General features: G+C 39.3%; 1 protein-coding gene across 2 annotated transcripts in view; it reads right to left on the bottom strand.

The window, feature by feature from the left end:
• ZNF236 (zinc finger protein 236) overlaps positions 1–23,432 on the bottom strand; it is a 680,094-nt gene that overhangs the window by 425,651 nt on the left and 231,011 nt on the right. For both annotated transcript variants that reach the window (XM_053714849.1, XM_053714848.1), the window contains exon 12: positions 21,684–21,887. In XM_053714849.1, coding sequence (XP_053570824.1) covers positions 21,684–21,887 — 204 coding nt within the window. The remainder of the gene's footprint in view (positions 1–21,683; positions 21,888–23,432) is intronic.

A 23,432-nucleotide genomic window follows, 5' to 3' on the forward strand; every position in this document is an offset into this window, starting at 1 on the left:
AAGTATTGCTCTAGGCCCATTTAGGTATAATTCATGCCACCATTCAACCGCCAAATGCGATCAAATAAAACAAAATATTCACTTTTTCACAAACTTTAAGTTTCTCAATGAAATTATTTACAAACAGTGTTTGCAATAATGGCACAAATGGTTGTAAATGCTTCTCTGGGATCCCCTTTGTTCAGAAATAGCAGACGTATATGGTTTTGGCATTGCTTTTTAGTAATTAGAAGGCCGCTAAATTCTGCTGCGCACCACACTTTTATTATGCCCAGCAGTGAAGGAGTTAATTAGGTAGTTTGTAGGGTTAATTTTAGCTTTAGTGTAGAGATCAGCCTCCCACCTGACACATCCAACCCCCTGATCCCTCCCTGACCCCTCTCAAACAGCTCTCTTCCCTCCCTCACCCCACAATTGTCCCGGTCATCTTTAGTACTGGCAGAAAGTCTGCCAGTACTAAAATAAAAGGCTTTTTATTTAAATACATAATCTGCTGTGTAGGATCCTCCCTTAGCCCCCAACCTCAATGATCCCCCCCAAACAGCTCTCTATATCCCTCCCACCTCTACCTTATTGTCTGCCATCTTGGGTACTGGCAGCTGTCTGCCAGTACCCAGTTTGCATACAATTAGCCTTTTTATATATATATATATATATATATATATATATATATATATATATTATTTTTTCTGTAGTATAACTTCCCCCCCTCAAAAAACAACCCCCACCTCCTCCCAGATCCCTTAGATAAAATTGTCCCCCCTCCTCCCCTTTACACTTTGTTCCATAGTGTAGGGCTCACTCCCGCCCCTGTGCCCGCATCCGTGCGCACTCCCAGCGTCCCCGCGCGTGATCTTGCCCCCCCCTCTAACGTGTTTACACCAGCGATGGCCACCCACCCGCCTCCCTGCAACGGCTCCCACCCACCAACGATCGCACCATCGCTGGCCAATGCAGAGAGATGAGGAAAAGGAGACGGTGGAACTCACAGTAGATCAGAATAGGTTTATTTAGGAGCAGGCTTTACAAAACACACCAGGTAAGCTCCTATCTAACACGTTTCGCGCATGCGTACATGCGCTTCTTCAGAGATATGTGTCTCAACCAGTCTGGGTCAACATAAAGGTGAATTAAGCCAATCGGAAGACAAGAAGAATTAGTGGATTTTAACCCTTTATATGTATAAATAGACATGTGTGCTAGTACCTAGGGTCTGAAAAATCGTTATGTGTGCTTGAATGAAATAATGGCATTCACCTATTATACATCTCCAGATTAGGGAAGAGACATAACAGAACAGATTAGATAAATTATTTTTCTTAGCTTATTCTGTTTCTATTAAAAATGTGGATATGAACTCTAGAATGTTACTTCATGCTTATTAGTGAAACAACCACCAGTAAGTGACTGTTGAACTAGGTATGTGAGTAATTAAATAAAATAAAATGGAATAAAATAAATACATAAACAAAATTATAAACAGTAAAACATATACATATAAAACCAAATTTAACATATAATGGTAAATTAATACTTTAAAAGCAACAAGAGTATGGTATTACATAAAGGTTGTTGAATAGAGTAAAACTATATTGTTTCCCAATAGCCTGTAAATCCCCATACGATATTGTTTAAGTGGGCAAACAAAGTGTTTTTAAGTACAAATGAACTACGCTTTGGACCTATATTATAAAATAATTAGTAATAGTAGGAACAGGATAGTGGGAAATAACAATATTGCCACTTAATGTCAGTGTTCTTAGTCATCAAGTGGTAGCCAACAACACAGAAAATAGAAATTATAACTGCCTAACTAAAACAAAAAAGAAAAGAAAAATAAGTATAATGTAAAATAATTATGTAAGAACTATTAAATTAGAAATGTAAATAGGGGGGAGAAGAGTTATTTATGGAGAGGACTAGGATATAGTTAGAAGAATTCTAGGAGGAACTAACACTTTTATATGTATAGACTATAGTAATTTCCTGGTGGTTATTTAAGAGACTATTTCTGTATCTTTGACTAATATCAACAGTAGCTAATATTAGATAGTCCCGAAGATATATGTATAATTCAATGAAATGGCTTGTTGTAGACTATATTATATTATTTAAGTTGATATTACTAGTATAGAGAACCGTACCTATTCTACTTACAAAGGAAGTTTCCAAATACAGTATAATAAAATGGTATAGGATAAGTGATATTAAGTAATGTGTCTAATAGATAGTATAGTTGAAATGAACTTATTCCTCCATTAGAGACATAAAATAGTTAAATGGATCAGCTAGGAACAACTAACACACAGTACATATATTATATATGTGTATAAATTGTTTTCAGTATGTAGGCTTGTGTTTGTTTTACTAGCAGGAATCATTTAAGTATTAAGGATTCTTGGAAGCTATATTACTTTACTTAACTTTTCTCTGATGGATAGAATAGTTGGGATGATTTAACTCTACTCACAGGATGTGCGTGATCTTGCCCCCCTCTGACGTGTTTACACCAGCGATGGCCACCCACCCGCCTCCCTGCAACGGCTCCCACCCACCAGTGATCGCACCATCGCTGGCCAATGCAGAGAGCCACAGAGTGTCTCTCTCTGCATCGGTGTGTTAAAAAAGGTATTGCAGTGATGCCTCAATATCGAGGCATCACGGCAATACCTTGAAAGCATCTGGAAGTGATCAGGATTGATTCCACCTCTTGAAACCCCTGACGATGTACAGGGTACGTCGTTGGTCGTTAACGACCAGTTTTTGTATGACGTACCCTGTACGACGTTGGTCGTTAAGATAAAACAGAAAATGCAGGAAATATGTACACAAAATATATAAACAACCCCCCCCCACACACACACTATTTTAAGAACAAAATGGCTTCTTCATTCAAAAGTCAGTATTTTGTGTGACCTCCCTTGGCACTAAACACATCTTGAACTCTTTTGGGGAGTCTGTCCTGAAGTTTTCTGAAGTAATCTTCTGGTTTATTTTACCAGGCTTTTTCAGCACTTCCCAGTTCTTCTTTAGCTTTAGGTTATATTTTATTTCTTTCTCTGTCCAGATGATCTAATACTGCCTCTATAATATTCAGGTATGGATTCTGTGGAGGCCAGTCCATGATTGTCAGTGTCTTATCAGCTGTTTTTCTCTCCAAATATGATTTCACTGCATTAGCAGTGTGCTTGGGATCTTTGTCATGCTGAAAAACCATTCCCAATCAGGCGCTTTCCAGAAGGAATGGCATGATGAATTAAAACCTGTCTGTACTTTCCAGCATTCATGATCCCATCAATTTGGACAATATCACCAACACCACTGGCAGAAATGCAGCCCCAAACCAGGACAGAACTTCCACCATGTTTCACTGAAGGCTGCAAGCACTCCTTCTTCCATCTTTCTCCAACGCTTCTTCTCTCATATTGTCAATGATTGGATCCAAAAATGTCAAACTTGGATTCATCACTCCATAATACTCTTTACCACTGATATTCATTCCAATCTTTGTAAATTTTAACATATCTTAGCCTTTTCACCCTGTTCCCCTTCCGAAAAAGTGGATTATTGGCTGCTACCCTTCCACAAAGAATATTCCTGATCAAGCTACTTCGGACTGTAGAAGGGTCAACGTGGCATTCCGATAAAGCTGCCAGATGCTGAGGAAGGCCCTTGCTGGACTTCTTCTGGTCTCTCAAAGATGAAACTTTGAGAAACTTCTCATCAGATTTTGAAAGTTTCCTTGGCCTTCCAGTCCTTTTTTTGGCCTTCAGCTTTCCTGCTCTCCTGATTCTTCAAATGTCTTTTTAAAAGCTTAAATACCACATCTTGAGTATCCAGTTTATTTGATGATTTTACTTTGAGAGTGGCCTTGCTGATGCAAAAGTATGATTTTATGTCTGTCAAATTCTTTGATCTTTGGCATTTTGAATGGATGTGATTGAAAGTTGGTTTTATTAACACGCTTCCAATGAATTAAACTCATACCACATGTATGTAATGCTCAAACATGTCTTGCACAAGCCTTTTTCAGAGCAGTCATTTTGACATGAAATAGTAGGACAAATACAGGTGTTAGCAATGAAATGAATTAGGGTTCCATTCCATTTAGGTTTACAAGAGCCAGGTTCCTGCGATTACTCAAGTATAAGGGGAGGTAACACTAAATACTTGCCACTTTAGCCTTTAGAAGCTGTTTTTTTCTTTGGGGGGGGGGGGGTTTAGTTGCATACAAATATCCTGTATTTTCTAGTTGTATTCTACAACTCCAATTTTGAAAAAGTTGGGACAGTTTGGAAAATGCAAAACACAAACAATAAGAGTCATTTGAAAATTCTATTCTCCCGGTACTATATTGAAAACACATTATTAACACATTATTTGATGTTTTACTTTGTGAATTTAATGTATATTTGAAAATATACACTAATTTCAAATATTTACACATGTATCTCTATGTTAAAGCCCTTTGTCTGCTTTTTTTCTCTCTAATACCTGAGACCTCATATCTTTGAGCCATTATAACTTTTTTTGTGCAATGTTTTAATATATTTTATTAAATAATGTTATTATGAGTGTAATTGTACTTTGTAATGTATTTTTTATGTGTTTTTATTTTGCAAAACAGTTAACAAGAACTCTGAGGACACGGTAATCATTCTAGTGAAAATCATGATTGCACTCAAGCAATCGCGTTTACTTTCAGTTTGTAATATGAGCGGGAAACCCAATGCGCGCAAACATCCATGATAAACCCCTTTTCACTTGGCGTAACAGTTAACACGCCAGTTGTAATCTGGCCGTATATTGGGATCCCATACCAAAGCAGTGTGTCCATGAGACCACAAAAAAGGATGGTTAAAAGGAAAGGCAGATAGTTGGGCACAAAGGCCTGCAAAACTTCCCTGACAAACCCTGTCTAAGTCAAGGTAAAAACATCACAGTGCTAAAATTGGAAAAAGTATGAACAGAAGACAAAGAGGCAACCTTACAAATTTATTCCATGGAAGACTCATTATGAAACTCCCCTTTTAGGGCGCCAGAAAAATGCACAAAAAGTACAGATGAGGGACAAAAATATTTTGTTATTTTTACATAAAATTAAAATACCCTTGTCAAATTTAAATCAAGTTGCTCCTTATCTGACAAAGTGAACAAACCACAATTTCCTAACTGATTGTATCAGTTTTCAAAACTACCTTATCCTTAGGAAAGATAAGTAAAGGTAGGTTACAAGATAAAGCTGACAATTCAGAAACTCTTCTAGCTGTGTAGACGGCTAACAACAGTACCATCTTAATTGCCATCAGGACAAAACGATTTGCCATATTTTGTGGTAGAATTAAGTTTTCAATCAGATTGTCTGAGAGTTCCTTGTTAGATAAAATCATATGTTCAAGCTCCATGCTGTCAAAACTAGAGACCATAGGTCCAGATGACAATAAGGACTCTGACAACAGATCTCATTTGAAAGGAATATGCCACTTTAACAGCAAATGGATATCTCTTCCAGGTCTGCATAGCATGCCTTCCTTGGCCATGTCAGTGCAATGAATATCACTGGCACCCTTTCCTGGCAGATTCTTGTCACTACAAGAGGAAGCATTACCAATGAGGGTAAACATTAACTAAATGACCAGAGAACAATCAACACATTCACAAGCACTGCCTGAGGATCTTTGGTCCTGAAACAATAGTGAGACAGCTTGATACTCAAGCAAGAAGCCATGAGATCTATCTTTGGCTGACCCCAGTGCTTGATAATCTGGTTGATCATTTCCTGACAGAGAACTCTGTTCCTGGATTTAGATGTTGGCAAATGAGAATATCTGCAACCTTAAAGATGTGTACACTACTTCTTTTATTGCACAACGACTCTATGTTCCTCTTTGATTACATATGTCATAGATGTGACATTGTGCAAATGGAAGCAACTGTGACACACCTAAACAAGACTGGCCTAGTTCATCAGAGCTTTGAAGCTTCCTTAGAATTCTAGAATATTGATTGGCAACCTTGCCTCCTAAGGGCACTAAAATCCTTACACCCTCTGAAGCTCCCAAACTAGTCCCAGCCCACCAGACAGGCATCTGTGGAAATAAATGTCCAAACTACAGCTACGGACACAGGTGAGACATCCACAACAGTAGCAACTCTTGATTCCTGGTTCAGGATTATAACCTGATATAAATCCTCATAATGGTTGTTGAACTAATGAAGGAGACACAACTACGGAGGTCTCAGATGAAATTGGGAAAAAGAAACGGCATCCAAAGTGTCAAAAACCCACATATTTTATTGCACCAACCATGACTCCAGAGCATGGACAAGGAGCCCACTTGAACCACAAATTAGCTGAAGCCTTGCTAGCATCATCAATGCTCCCAAGATCTTGGTGAACACCATGGGGACTGTGGCATTATCAGTTTGTTACTCTTCCATTTGATCTAGCCAGTCTGGGAAGGAAAATCTCAAAAACCAAACTATGCAAATATGCAACATTGAAGTCCATTGTAGATATAAACTCCCTGAACTAGTGGGAGAATAGTTCTGATAGAGTTCATTTTTTTCATAATATAGACTAAGAAACTTTTTTTAAAGTGGTGAAGGGATAAAAGTTGACTCCTTTTAACTATGAATAGGTTGGAATAAAATCCATACCCTTATTCCCTCAAAAGAACTAGCACAATCAAACAGTTTTTTTTCCCCAATTGTTCCACACTTGCAAGAAGAGCCTTGGCCAAAGCATGTTCTTAAGAAACCAAAGAAATCAAAGGGGGATATCTATCAAGCCGTCAACTGCAAATACGCCGGAATTCCGCAGCATAATTGTTGCGAGCTTGATCCGACCTAGTTATCAAAGCCTACATACCGGCAAAAGTTGACATTTGTGATGTAACATACGATCCGCCAGTCTCAATCCGATGCAGATTGATGCTTACGTCATTACAGATGTTCCGAATACACATTCGGCTCTATCTGACACTTTTTGCCAGTTATCAAATTTCTAATAGATATGCTCGCGGCTATTTCAGCCCAATGTACCCGGTTTTCAATCCGCCACCCTGGAGGCCGCGGATGCCATAGGAATCAATGGGAGTCTGAAAGCACCAAAAGCTTATATTCAATGCTGCCAGATATCCCATTGATTTCTATAGTTGAAAACAAGTAATGTTTACACCTAACATCCTAGCATAAGCCCCGAGTCTAAACACCCCAAATCTGCCACCCCCGACATCGCCGCCATCTACAAAATGTTATTAACCCCTATCCCGCTGCTCCTGGACCCTGCTGCAACCTAAATAAATGTATTAACCCCTAAACCTCTGGCCTCCAACATCACTACCACTAACTAAACCTATTAACCCCTAAACCGCCAGCCCCTCACATCACCATAAACTAAATTAAGCTATCAACCCCTAAACCTAACAAGCCGCTAACTTTAAATTAAAATTACAACATCCCTATCTTAAAATAAATTTAAACTTACCTGTAGAATTAAGATAAACTATTTTTAAACTAATAATTAACCTAACCAAACTATTATACTACAAATAAATTAAACTAACAATTAAATAAACTAAATTAAATATTAAAAACCTAACCCTACTCAAATTATTTAAATCTACTATTAAACATTATTAAAAATTACTAAATTAACAAAAAAATAAACGCTAAGTTACCAAAAATAAAAAACACTAAATTAAGAAAAACAAACAAACCACATTATCAGAAATAAAAAAAAGAATTACACCTAATCTAACAGCCCTATCAAAATAAAAAAAAAAAACCTAAAATGAAAAAAAACCCTAGCCTACAATAAACTACCAATGGTCCTTAAAAGGGCCTTTTGTGGGGCATTGCAAATACATACAAACACCCCCCAACAGTAAAACCCACCACCCAACCAACCAACCCCCCCAAATAAAAAAAACTATCTAAAATAACCTAAGCTCCCCATTGCCCTGAAAAGGGCATTTGTATGGGCATTGCCCTTAAAAGGGCATTTAGCTATTTTACCTGCCCAGACCCTAATCTAAAAATAAAACCCACCCCAAAAAACTTAAATAAACCTAACACTAACCCCCCGACAATTCACTTACAGTTATTGAAGTCCCGCTTGAAGGATCCATCCAGCCAGCAAGAAGTCTTCATCCGGGCGGCCTCTTCCATCTTCATCCAGCCGGTGAAGTCCTCATCCATGCGGCAAGAAGTCTTCATCCAGACGGCATCTTCTATCTTCATCCATCCGGCACGGAGTGGGTCCTAAAGACATACGGTGCGGAGCTCCTCTTCATTGAGCTCTCATCCTATTGGCTGATTGAAACAGCAAATAGGATGAGAGCTGCTCAAATCCTATTGGCTGATTGGGACCTTATGAAGAGGCGCTCCGCACCGGATGTCTTCAGGATGGACCCGCTTCGCACCGGATGGATGAAGATAGAAGATGCCGTCTGGATGAAGACTTCTTGCCGCATGGATGAGGACTTCGCCGGCTGGATGAAGACGGAAGAGGCCGCCCGGATGAAGACTTCTTGCCGGCTGAATGGATCCTTCAAGTTGGACTTCAATAACTGTAATTGGATCGTCGGGGGTTAGTGTTAGGTTTATTTAAGGGTTTTTTGGTGGGTTTTATTTTTAGATTAGGGTCTGGGCAGGTAAAAGAGCTAAATTCCCTTTTAAGGGCAATGCCCATACATATGCCATTTTCAGTGCAATGGGGAGCTTAGGTTTTTTTATTTGGGGGTGATGGTTGGGTGGTGGGATTTACTGTTGGGGGGTGTTTGTAATTTTTTTTACAGTCAAAAGAGCTGATTTATTTGGGGCAATGCCCCACAAAAGGCCCTTTTAAGGGCCATTGGTAGTTTATTGTAGGCTAGGTTTTTTTTATTTTTTTGGGGGGGGCTTTTTTATTTTGATAGGGCTATTAGATTAGGTATAATTCTTTTCTATTTTTGATAATGTGTTTTTTTTTTCTTCGTAATTTAGTGGTGTTTTTTATTTTTTTGTAATTTAGCGTTTATTTTTTTGGTAATTTAGTAATTTTAATAATGTTTAATAGTAGATTTAAATAATTTGAGTAGGGTTAGGGTTTTTTAATATGTAATTGTCATGTTCTTATGTGCATGTCTGTACACCTTTAAGCAGGCCTTACTTAAACCTACACCTCCCCCTTCCAGGTGCCAATTAATGTTAGTTTGCAGCATGCTACGTTGTGTGAAGCAGCATGTTCTAAACCTCCTGGCTAAGTGATTATTCTCTACCTAATCATTGGATTACAACTATAATACTTTTGGGTATTATCAACCTACTATTCCTATACATTCATCGTCTTATGGACTTATATTACAGTTCGTTTGCACAGATACCCAGGATTACTGCCTCTCATTGCCGGTATAACCAAGCCGTTCCACTGACAATCTCCTCTATCAAACACAGTGAGTTACTCCTCTCAACTACCGCTACAACTCTGAACAAACTTGCTTTCCAGCAACCCGGCAATTCTTATACTTATTCACCGACTAACCTTCCTCACTGAAACCGCGCTGTTAAGCTTCTCATACAGCGTGTGCCTGTCAGCGTGTTCTCGCATGCCATTGGATAATCGTCACACACCCCCCTGAGGCTGTCAGCTTTCTGCAGCGCTGGCTCGTCTCCCTCACACGCTCTCTCTCCATTGCTACCCGAGCAGTACATAATACTAGAGCGCTCTTTAAACACTCTCCATTCAGAGTTGTTCATCCACTTGTTCTCTAAACTTGCAAATTGTACTGAGGAAAGTACTGCATCTCAAACAGACGCTCTCATTCAATAGACTCTGTGCTAACTTGCTTTACCAACTCTCTCCTGTAACCAGTAAACAGGGGTAAATAACGTTTACTCAATTCCTATACTCTCTCCTTTCTGCAGTTGAGATCCATCATCTCTAGTTACTAACTAGATATCTGACAGTAATTTAGTTAATTTAATTGGTAGTTTAATTTAATTGTAGTATAATAGTTAGGGTAGGTTAATTAATAGTTTAAAAATAGTTTATTTTAATTCTACAGGTAAGTTTAAATTTATTTTAAGATAGGGGTGTTGTAATTTTAATTTAAAGTTAGTGGCTTGTTAGATTTAGGGGTTAATAGCTTAATTTAGTTTATAGCGATGTTGGGGGCTGGCAGTTTAGGGGTTTATAGGTTTAATTAATGGTAGTGATGTGGGAGGCCAGAGGTTTAGGGGTTAATACATTTATTTAGGTTGTGGCGGGGTCCGAGAGCAGCGGGATAGGGGTTAATTAATTTATTTAGGTTGCGGCGGGATCCGGGAACGGCGGGATAGGGGATATTTTAGTATAGTGGCTGTGTTTAGTGACAGGGTATAAATAAAGTTGGGAAAAAGCCGAATAGACGCGTAATCGATGACTGTTAGTTAACAACAGTCCGATGCTCATCGCCTCGTACCTGGTGCGCGTCTTTTTGCCGGCTTTTTTTTTATAAAAATGGAGATCGTATTCAGGTCCGTGGCAGCGCTGTTAGGCGAGCGTATTGGTGCCGGCGAATGCAGCATAGTTGAGGCTTTGATAAATATCCCCCCAAAATGTGTGCCTGTGGGGTTCTTCCTGTAACTCGTTTATATCCCCTGCAAAACTCATGGACCTTGATTTCTCTCAAACCCCCATAAAGCAGTAGTTTGCCCCCTACAGGAATACCTGTATAGATGCAGACCTTTTTGCTGACTTGGAAGAGGAAATGGCCTTCTTGGACTGTTTAGATTTGCTCCAAGAATCTCCCATCTTCCAGGGTGATTTGGAAGCACCAGAGGCATTTGAGAAAGCGTTAGATGATCTGGGATTCTTGGAATGCCTTGAGGGACAAAAATGCCCCGTGAACCAATTTTATCTTGAGGTAAGAAAGCACCTTTACCCTCAGTAACGGTGGAAATGATAGAATCCAACCCAGGGCTAAAAAATACATTCCTCTGAAAGGGCAAAGTCAGAAATCTACTCTACAATATCAGCTGTCCAAGATTTCAGCTAAAAGGCCCATCAAGCTAAAACTGCCAAGGCAACAACCATGTCAACAGCTGTGTCACTAAAAAAGCTGATAGAAATTTTAATAAGTTTAGCCCAGCCCTAATGCAAAAAACTTAGGATGTCACATCATTCCGGCATGGCTGTAGAAACAAAGGCCACAACCACAGCAGGGCGATACAAAAACTACAGTATAGAAGGAACATCTATAAAAAGCTATAAAGGTTCTATCCCTTCAGAAGGCTAGTAATACTCTTGGCCAAGGTGGAAATAGCACTATCCACTTTAGGAATGGTTTCCCACAACTTAAAAGTAGGGTCTGGAATAGTAAACATGGCCTTAAAAACTTTGATAAAGGAACGTGCTACATGGTTTCTGACACAGCATGAATTTTTGCAGTAAATAATACAGTTTATAATAATGCTTCATTCCTTTGCTTTTATAGGGAAGAAGTATTTTCTTCTTCCAAATCTATTTAGTTCCTCCTTACGACCATTCAAAGACATTTTACAAACTGTACATGTATTTTTACCACTACTTTGTACCTTTATTAAATTCTAAAAGGTTACATATTTTATATCTTCTCTATAATGTCTATATAAAAAACAAACAAAACAAAAAAAAAACTATTTTGTTGTTGTCTGTAAAAACCACACAAGTTAGATGGTATTTTGTTTTGGCAGAATGCATTTAAATCATACTAATTGTTAGTTGGTGATATGCCCTGAAATTGAATTAATTAACATGCCCTAGCCAAAAATACAAAATTATGTGTTTTTATTGAATGTTAGCTAACATACTCTTTGCTAAAAATTAGTTAGGAGTGACAGAGCCTTCATAACAAAATCCTATTAAAATGGCATTAAAACCTAGCTCCATCTGGAACATGAAAACCAAATGAACAGCATAACAAATGAAAGCTTCTTTCTTTATACATTTCTTTTTATTACCCATTCTTTTTTATTTTTCTTTTATTGGTAGTTACTATACTGGATTTGTTTAAGTAAGTCCTGAAATGTACTTTATAAAAATAAAATATCAAACACTCAGCTAGATTACGAGTTTGGCGTTATGAGTGAAAAAGCATCGTTATGCTTCATAACCATGCTTCATAACGATGCTTTTTCCCTAACGCCGCTATTACAAGTCTTGCAGGTATAGGTGTACCGCACACCTTTTTGGCCGTCACACAACGTCAGTACCGCACTTTTTAAAAAGTCCTTTTCAATGGGAATTCCACATAGCACTGGTATTACGAGTTTGCCTGGAAGGCCAAAAAGTGAGCAGTACACTCTATAACCACAAGATCTGTACCGCCATCTAAAGTCAGTAGTTATGAGTTTTACGTTACAAAGCTGTAGCATAAAACTCATAACTAAACTGTTACAAAGTACACTAATACCCATAAACTACCTATTAACCCCTAAACCGAGGCCCTCCCTCAATCGCAAACACTAAAATACAAATATTAACCCCTAATCTGCCTCTCCGGACATCGCCGCCACATAAAAAATGTATTAACCCCTATTCCGACGCTCCCTGACATCGTCGCCACTATAATAAGCCTATTATCCCCTAAACCGCCGCCCTCCCGCATCACTACACAAATATATTAACCCCTAAACCTAACCCTAACGTAACCCTAACCCTCACACCCCTAACTTAAATATAATTAAAATAAATCTAAATAAAACTTACAATTATTACCTAAATAACCTATTTAAAACTAAATACAAACTTACCTGTAAAATAAAACCTAAGCTAGCTACAATATAACTAATAGCTACATTGTAGCTAGCTTAGGTTATATTTTTATTTCACAGGTAAATTTGTATTTATTTTAACTAGGTACAAAGTTACCTGTAAAATAAAAACTAACCTGCCTTACACTAAAAACTAACATTACAATAAAATAAAAAAATTAAATTAATTAAATACAATTACCTAAATTACAACAAAATAAACACTAAATTAAACAAAAACATAATTTATGCTTACCTGATAAATTCCTTTCTTCTGTTGTGTGATCAGTCCACGGGTCATCATTACTTCTGGGATATTATCTGCTCCCCTACAGGAAGTGCAAGAGGATTCACCCAGCAGAGTTGCTATATAGCTCCTCCCCTCTACGTCACCTCCAGTCATTCGACCAAAGACCAACGAGAAAGGAGAAGCCAAGGGTGTAGTGGTGACTGAATTATAATTTAAAAAATATGTACCTGCCGTAAAAAACAGGGCGGGCCGTGGACTGATCACACAACAGAAGAAAGGAATTTATCAGGTAAGCATAAATTATGTTTTCTTCTGTTATGTGTGATCAGTCCACGGGTCATCATTACTTCTGGGATACCAATACCAAAGCAAAAGTACACGGATGACGGGAGGGATAGGCAGGCTCATTATACAGAAGGAACCACTGCCTGAAGAACCTTTCTCCCAAAAATAGCCTCCGAAGAAGCAAAAGTGTCAAATTTGTAAAATTTGGAAAAAGTATGAAGCGAAGACCAAGTTGCAGCCTTGCAAATCTGTTCAACAGAGGCCTCATTCTTAAAGGCCCAAGTGGAAGCCACAGCTCTAGTGGAATGAGCTGTAATTCTTTCAGGAGGCTGCTGTCCAGCAGTCTCATAGGCTAAACGTATTATGCTACGAAGCCAAAAAGAGAGAGAGGTAGCAGAAGCTTTTTGACCTCTCCTCTGTCCAGAATAAACGACAAACAGGGAAGAAGTTTGGCGAAAATCTTTAGTTGCCTGCAAGTAGAACTTGAGGGCACGAACTACATCCAGATTGTGTAGAAGACGTTCCTTCTTTGAAGAAGGATTTGGACACAAGGATGGAACAACAATCTCTTGATTGATATTCCTATTAGAGACAACCTTAGGTAAGAACCCAGGTTTAGTACGCAGAACTACCTTGTCTGAGTGAAAGATCAGATAAGGAGAATCACAATGTAGGGCTGATAACTCAGAGACTCTTCGAGCCGAGGAAATAGCCATTAAAAATAGAACTTTCCAAGATAACAATTTTATATCAATGGAATGAAGGGGTTCAAACGGAACACCCTGTAAAACGTTAAGAACTAAGTTTAAACTCCATGGCGGAGCAACAGTTTTAAACACAGGCTTGATCCTAGCTAAAGCCTGACAAAAGGCCTGGATGTCTGAATTTTCTGACAGACGCCTGTGCAACAAGATGGACAGAGCTGAGATCTGTCCCCTTAATGAGCTAGCCGATAAACCCTTTTCTAAACCTTCTTGTAGAAAAGACAATATCCTAGGAATCCTAACCTTACTCCAGGAGTAATCTTTGGATTCACACCAGTATAGGTATTTACGCCATATTTTATGGTAAATCTTTCTGGTAACAGGCTTCCTAGCCTGTATCAGGGTATCAATAACCGACTCAGAAAAACCACGTTTTGATAAAATCAAGCGTTCAATTTCCAAGCAGTCAGCTTCAGAGAAGTTAGACTTTGATGTTTGAATGGACCCTGAATCAGAAGGTCCTGTCTTAGAGGTAGAGACCAAGGCGGACAGGATGACATGTCCACTAGATCTGCATACCAAGTCCTGCGCGGCCATGCAGGCGCTATTAGAATCACTGATGCTCTCTCCTGTTTGATTTTGGCAATCAATCGAGGAAGCAGCGGGAAGGGTGGAAACACATAAGCCATCCTGAAGTTCCAAGGTGCTGCCAAAGCATCTATCAGAACCGCTCCCGGATCCCTGGATCTGGATCCGTAGCGAGGAAGTTTGGCGTTCTGGCGAGACGCCATGAGATCTATCTCTGGTTTGCCCCAACGTCGAAGTATTTGGGCAAAGACCTCCGGATGAAGTTCCCACTCCCCCGGATGAAGAGTCTGGCGACTCAAGAAATCCGCCTCCCAGTTCTCCACTCCCGGGATGTGGATTGCTGATAGGTGGCAAGAGTGAGACTCTGCCCAGCGAATTATCTTTGATACTTCTATCATTGCTAGGGAGCTTCTTGTCCCTCCCTGATGGTTGATGTAAGCTACAGTCGTGATGTTGTCCGACTGAAACCTGATGAACCCCCGAGTCTTTAACTGGGGCCAAGCTAGAAGGGCATTGAGAACTGCTCTCAATTCCAGAATGTTTATTGGCAGGAGACTTTCCTCCTGACTCCATTGTCCCTGAGCCTTCAGAGAATTCCAGACAGCGCCCCAACCTAGAAGGCTGGCGTCTGTTGTTACAATTGTCCAGTCCGGCCTGCTGAACGGCATCCCCCTGGACAGATGTGGCCGAGAAAGCCACCATAGAAGAGAGTTTCTGGTCTCTTGATCCAGATTCAGAGTGGGGGACAAATCTGAGTAATCCCCATTCCACTGACTCAGCATGCACAATTGCAGCGGTCTGAGATGTAGGCGTGCAAAAGGTACTATGTCCATTGCTGCTACCATTAAGCCGATCACCTCCATGCATTGAGCTACTGACGGGAGTTGAATGGAATGAAGGACACGGCATGTATTTAGAAGCTTTGTTAATCTGTCTTCTGTCAGATAAATCTTCATTTCTACAGAATCTATAAGAGTCCCCAAGAATGGAACTCTTGTGAGAGGCAAGAGAGAACTCTTCTTTTCGTTCACTTTCCATCCATGCGACCTTAGAAATGCCAGAACTAACTCTGTATGAGACTTGGCAGTTTGAAAGCTTGAAGCTTGTATCAGAATGTCGTCTAGGTACGGAGCTACCGAAATTCCTCGCGGTCTCAGAACCGCTAGAAGGGCACCCAGAACCTTTGTGAAGATTCTTGGAGCCGTAGCCAATCCGAATGGAAGGGCTACAAACTGGTAATGCCTGTCTAAGAAGGCAAACCTTAGATACCGGTAATGATCTTTGTGAATCGGTATGTGAAGGTAAGCATCCTTTAAATCCACTGTGGTCATGTACTGACCCTTTTGGATCATGGGTAAGATTGTCCGAATAGTTTCCATTTTGAACGATGGAACTCTTAGGAATTTGTTTAGGATCTTTAAATCCAAGATTGGCCTGAAAGTTCCCTCTTTTTTGGGAACCACAAACAGGTTTGAGTAAAACCCTTGTCCTTGTTCCGACCGCGGAACCGGATGGATCACTCCCATTAATAATAGATCTTGTACACAGCGTAGAAACGCGTCTTTCTTTATTTGGCTTGTTGACAACCTTGACAGATGAAATCTCCCTCTTGGGGGAGATAATTTGAAGTCTAGAAGGTATCCCTGAGATATGATCTCTAGCGCCCAGGGATCCTGGACATCTCTTGCCCAAGCCTGGGCGAAGAGAGAGAGTCTGCCCCCCACTAGATCCGGTCCCGGATCGGGGGCCCTCGGTTCATGCTGTCTTAGGGGCAGCAGCAGGTTTTCTGGCCTGCTTGCCCTTATTCCAGGACTGGTTAGGTTTCCAGCCTTGTCTGTAACGAGCAACAGCTCCTTCCTGTTTTGGTGCAGTGGAAGTTGATGCTGCACCTGCTTTGAAATTCCGAAAGGGACGAAAATTAGACTGTCTAGCCTTAGCTTTGGCTTTGTCTTGAGGTAGAGCGTGGCCCTTACCTCCTGTAATGTCAGCGATAATTTCTTTCAAACCGGGCCCAAATAAAGTTTGCCCCTTGAAAGGTATATTAAGTAATTTGGACTTAGAAGTTACATCAGCCGACCAGGATTTTAGCCACAGCGCCCTACGTGCCTGAATGGCGAATCCTGAATTCTTAGCCGTAAGTTTGGTTAAATGTACTACGGCCTCCGAAATGAATGAATTAGCTAGTTTAAGGACTCTAAGCCTGTCCGTAATGTCGTCCAGCGTAGCGGAACTAAGGTTCTCTTCCAGAGACTCAATCCAAAATGCTGCCGCAGCCGTAATCGGCGCGATGCATGCAAGGGGTTGCAATATAAAACCTTGTTGAACAAACATTTTCTTAAGGTAACCCTCTAATTTTTTATCCATAGGATCTGAAAAAGCACAGCTATCCTCCACCGGGATAGTGGTGCGCTTAGCTAAAGTAGAGACTGCTCCCTCCACCTTAGGGACCGTTTGCCATAAGTCCCGTGTGGTGGCGTCTATTGGAAACATCTTTCTAAATATTGGAGGGGGTGAGAACGGCACACCGGGTCTATCCCACTCCTTAGTAACAATTTCAGTTAATCTCTTAGGTATAGGAAAAATGTCAGTACTCGCCGGTACCGCAAAGTATTTATCCAACCTACACATTTTCTCTGGTATTGCAACAGTGTTACAATCGTTAAGAGCCGCTAAGACCTCCCCTAGTAATACACGGAGGTTTTCCAATTTAAATTTAAAATTTGAAATATCTGAATCCAATCTGCTTGGATCAGAACCGTCACCTACAGAATGAAGCTCTCCGTCCTCATGCTCTGCAAGCTGTGACGCAGTATCAGACATGGCCCTAGAATTATCAGCGCACTCTGTTCTCACCCCAGAGTGATCACGCTTGCCTCTTAGTTCTGGTAACTTAGCCAAAACTTCAGTCATAACAGTAGCCATATCTTGTAATGTTATCTGTAATGGCTGCCCAGATGTACTAGGCGCCATAATATCACGCACCTCCCGGGCGGGAGACGCAGGTACTGACACGTGAGGCGAGTTAGACGGCATAACTCTCCCCTCGCTGTTTGGTGAAATTTGTTCAATTTGTACAGATTGGCTTTTATTTAAAGTAGCATCAATACAGTTAGTACATAAATTTCTATTGGGCTCCACCTTGGCATTGGAACAAATGACACAGGTATCTTCCTCTGAATCAGACATGTTTAACACACTAGCAATAAACATGCAACTTGGTTACAATCTTATTTAACAAAAACGTACTGTGCCTCGAAGAAGCACTAAACGATTAAATGACAGTTGAAATAATGAACTGAAAAAACAGTTATAGCATCACTCTTTAAAAACAACACAACTTGTTAGCAAAGGTTTGTTCCCATTAGTAAAGTAACACTAATTAAATTTTAAACATAAAAATCACAGAGCAACGTTTTAAAACACAGTCACTACATAAGTCTCACAGCTCTGCTGAGAGAATCTACCTCCCTTCAAAGAAGTTTGAAGACCCCTGAGTTCTGTTAGAGATGAACCGGATCATGCAGAAAATACAAGAGTAACTGACTGGAAATTTTTGATGCGTAGCAAAGAGCGCCAAAAACGGCCCCTCCCCCTCACACACAGCAGTGAGAGAGAAACGAAACTGTCATAATCAAAACAAGCAAACTGCCAAGTGGAAAAATAATGCCCAAATATTTATTCACTCAGTACCTCAGAAATGCAAACGATTCTACATTCCAGCAAAAACGTTTAACATGAATTAAATACCTATTAAAAGGTTTAATGTACTTTTACAGAGTAATTCCGGTGAAATACCATCCCCAGAATACTGAAGTGTAGAGTATACATACATGTCATTATAACGGTATGGCAGGATTTTCTCATCAATTCCATTCAGAAAATAAAAACTGCTACATACCTCAATGCAGATTCAACTGCCCGCTGTCCCCTGATCTGAAGCTTTTACCTCCCTCAGATGGCCGAGAAACAGCAATATGATCTTAACTACTCCGGTTAAAATCATAAGAAAAACTCTGGTAGATTCTTCTTCAAACTCTGCCAGAGAAGTAATAACACGCTCCGGTGCTATTGTAAAATAACAAACTTTTGATTGAAGTTATAAAAACTAAGTATAATCACCATAGTCCTCTCACACCTCCTATCTAGTCTTTGGGTGCAAGAGAATGACTGGGGGTGACGTAGAGGGGAGGAGCTATATAGCAACTCTGCTGGGTGAATCCTCTTGCACTTCCTGTAGGGGAGCAGATAATATCCCAGAAGTAATGATGACCCGTGGACTGATCACACATAACAGAAGAAATAAAAAACGAAATTATCAAAAATAAAAACAAATTACACCTAATCTAATAGCCCTATCAAAATAAAAAAAAAACTAGCTTACACTAAACTGCCAATAGCCCTTAAAAGGGGCTTTTGTGGGGCATTGGCCAAAGAAATCAGATCTTTTATCTGTAAAAAAAAATAATACAAACAACCCCCCAACAGTAAAACCCACCACCCACACAACCAAACCCGCCAAATAAAATTCTATCTAAATAAACCTAAGCTAACCATTGCCCTGAAAAGGGCATTTGGATGGACAACCCTAAGAAACCCTAAGCTAAAAATAAAACCCACCCAAAAAACCCTTTAAAAAACCTAACACTAACCCCCGACGATCCACTTACAGTTTTCGAAGACCAGACATCCATCCTCATCCAGACGGCAGAAGTCTTCATCCAAGCGGGCAGAAGTCCTCATCAAAGCCGGCAGAAGTCTTCATCCAAGCGGGCAGAAGTCTTTATCCAAGCGGGCAGAAGTCTTCATCCAGACTGCATCTTCTATCTTCATCCATCCGGCGCGGAGCGGGTCTATCTTCAAGACATCCGGCGCGGAGCATACTCTTCTTATGATGGTCGCTGTAGAATGAAGTTTCCCTTTAAGTGACGTCATCCAAGATGGCGTCCCTTACATTCCGATTGGTTGATAGAATTCTATCAGCCAATAGGAATTAAAGGGGAAAAATCCTATTGGCTGTTGCAATCAGCCAATAGGATTGAGCTTTCATCCTCTATTGGCTATTCCAATCAGCCAATAGAATGTGAGCTCAATCCTATTGGCTGATTGGATCAGCCAATAGGATGAAAGTTCAATCCTATTGGCTGATTGCAACAGCCAATAGGATTTTTCCCCCTTTAATTCCTATTGCTTATAGAATTCTATCAGCCAATCGGAATGTAAGGGACGCCATTTTAGATGACGTCACTTAAAGGGAAACTTCATTCTACAGCGACCACCGGAAGAAGAGAATACTCCCCAGCCGATGTCTTGAAGATGGACCCGCTCCGCGCCGGATGGATGAAGATATTAGATGCCATCTGGATGACTTCTGCCGGCTTCAATGAGGACTTCTGCTCGCTTGGATGAAGACTTCTGCTGCCTGGATGAGAATGGATGTCCGGTCTTCGAAAACTGTAATGTGGATCGTCGGGGTTAGTGTTAGTTTTTTTTTTAAGGGTTTATTGGGTGGGTTTTTAAGGGCTACTGGCAGTTTAGTGTAAGATAGTTTTTTTTTATTTTGATAGGGCTATTGGTTGTGTGGGTGGTGGGTTTTACTGTTGGGGGGTTGTTTGTATTATTTTTTTTACAGATAAAAGATCTGATTTCTTTGGGCCAATGCCTCACAAAAGGCCCTTTTAAGGGCTATTGGCAGTTTAGTGTAAGCTAGGTTTTTTTATTTTGATAGGGCTATTAGATTAGGAGTAATTCGTTTTTATTTTTGATAATTTCGATTTTTATTTTGTTTAATTTAGTGTTTATTTTGTTGTAATTTAGGTAATTGTATTTAATTAATTTAATTTTTTTATTTTATTGTAATGTTAGTTTTTACTGTAAGGCAGGTTAGTTTTTATTTTACAGGTAACTTTGTACCTAGTTAAAATAAATACAAACTTACCTGTGAAATAAAAATATAACCTAAGCTAGCTACAATGTAACTATTAGTTATATTGTAGCTAGCTTAGGTTTTATTTTACAGGTAAGTTTGTATTTAGTTTTAAATAGGTTATTTAGGTAATAATTGTAAGTTTTATTTAGATTTATTTTAATTATATTTAAGTTAGCGGTGTAAGGGTTAGGGTTACGTTAGGGTTAGGTTTAGGGGTTAATATATTTGTGTAGTGATGCGGGAGGGCGGCGGTTTAGGGGATAATAGGTTTATTATAGTGGCGACGATGTCAGGGAGAGCAAAAGAGAGGTGGAGCGAGAGAGAGAGAGCAAAAGAGAAGGGGAGAGCGCAAAAGAGAGGGGGAAGAGCGCAAAAGAGAGGGGGAGAGAGCGAGAGCGCAAAAGAGAGGGGGAGAGAGCGCAAAAGAGAGGGAGAGAGAGCAAGGGGTGGGATCGCTGTACTGCAAAAAATGGCCCGTGTGAACAGGCTTTAGGACTAGTAAATCCTAAAAGAAAATGTTGGAGTTTCCTGTCCTTTTAAGTTGCGTATGGAAACAAATATCACATTATTTCTACATTAAAAAGAAACATGGAATTTATAAAGCTTAATGCTTTATAAAAGTATATTAATACTTTTGCTTAGCAGTAGAATGAATTAAAAAGCAGCGAGTAATTGTAATATCACTGCTATTTTCTAAGTGTAGATTTTAAAACATGAAACAATTTAAAAACTATGGACAACTGCTTCCTAAACTTGAATTGTTTTATTAAGATAGATTTTCCCCAGAGCTCAATTTATCAATTCAAAGGTATCCTGTTCTGCAAAGTAGATGGCTGTCTATGAACATGTCAGAGGAAGAGACTCGGCAGATCATAACTGCAGCATCCATAAAAATGATTGATGTGGGATTGTTATCAATTGTAGTTTTAAAAAGGTATAAAAGATGAAAGATTAGGTGTTAAGAACCCACAGTGATAGTTATAATTTATGCAAATAAAAATCAAATAAAATAGACACCACCAGCTCAGCTTTATCTCTTACAAGCATTGCTCAGAGAAGCATTAGAATATTGCAGTTATTTCTGCTACAATAAACATAATTTCATTTTTCTGTACCCTTTTCTGAAGAAATGCCATGTGCAAACCATGCTTAAAACTAAAATAAAAAATCTTACCTAGATCTGTGATGAGTATGGGTTCTTGTAAAGGAATCTCAGATAATGGAACATTACATTTTCCAGCACGAACTTTACCAGGTTTACGCTGTTGCCGTAATTTTCTCAATTCACACTGTTTAAAATGTGAAGCAATATGAGTCTTTCTGTGACCTGAAGTACGGAACTTTTTTTCACAATGTGGACAAGCAAATGGTCTAACACCTACAAAGATAACAATTAGGAAAAGTAAATGCTTATTTAATCATCAGAGGAAAAGAAATTTGCAAGTGAGAAAAAAAAAAAAACAATCTTTAATATCCTTTTAAAGAAACCTATACTCTCCCATAAAATGTTTGATCTGTTTGCTTGCTATTGCTTTACTACATGTGCAAAATGTGCTTCACCCTCCCTTGGAAAAAAAATCATTCTGATATTGTCTGTGTTTATTTCAATGGTACAATTTTTTTTGTTTTGATTTGTCCACATCCAGGAAGATCCACTTTAAATAAAATGGCTGGTAGTATCCTAACAAATGAGAAAGCTACGTGTGTAAAAATAGATGCCATTAAGTAAAATTATAAATTCATGATTTTTGACACACCTGTTTTATGTTTGGTATTTTGATGATAATTAATATTATTTTGCACTACGCTAGGTGAGTGCGTTTCACATTGCACAAGAGCAAGCAGGGACTGAAAACCACCCCAGTCGGACTAGGCCTGGGCGATTACTAACTGCCAGCTCATAGCTGGTGAATAGGTTAGGAAGCAGCAGTCTGATGATAAAGGCACATCACAATTATGTAATTTTCAACTGTATCTAATATTTTATGTGGTCAATACAGATACCCTTACTTATTTTCAGAATAAACTGTGCAGTGACAACAATAATAGATTGTTAAAAGAGATACAAATAATAAATTGTATCTTCTGATTTTCAATTAGTAATTGTTTATTAAATTATATAATTCTGGGGTTTTAGGAAGCTGAACCAATCTTTTGGAAATATTTAGTGAATAATGACTCAGATACTGAGGCTTACCATATATACTATAGATTTTTTTCAAATATTTATGGTGGCTTTTTACTATTTTGAGTATTTTAGCAAACTACAATTATTTCATAAAAGCTGCTTAAAAAAATAGCTAACAATCACCTAGATTACAAGTTTTGTGTTTGTGTTTTAACGCTGAGAAAATTGCCATTTCAGCGTTAAAACAGTAACGCAGCCATTACGAGTCTTGTCAGTATAGCTGTACCGCAAGCATATTAGCCTGTAACGCAACCTCAGTCCCGCACTCAAAAAAATTGCGTTTTTGCATGGGATTTCCATAGCGCTGCCCTTACAAGTTTTGCGGTAAGGCTAAAAATCTTGCGTTACAGCCTATACCGACACAATCTGTTCTGCAATATGAGACAAGTAGTTTTACGCAACAAAACTATTAAACAAAACTCATAACTAAAATGTTACAAAGTACACTAACACCCATAAACTACCTATTAACACTATAATAAAGATATTAACCCCTATTCCGCCACTCCCCGACATTGCCACCACTAAATAAAGTTATTAACCCCAAAACATCTGTCCTCCCACATCACTGCCACTATATAAACCTATTAACCCCTAAACCAAGAGCCCCCCCACATCGCCAAAAACTGGCCTTTTGTAGGGCATTGCCCTAAAGAAATCATCTCTATTACCTGAAAAAAAATACAAAGACCCCCTCAACAGTAAAACCCACCACCCAACCAACCCCCCAAAATA

Source organism: Bombina bombina, chromosome 5 (assembly GCF_027579735.1).
Source record: "Bombina bombina isolate aBomBom1 chromosome 5, aBomBom1.pri, whole genome shotgun sequence".
Classification (NCBI taxonomy): Eukaryota; Metazoa; Chordata; class Amphibia; order Anura; family Bombinatoridae; genus Bombina; species Bombina bombina.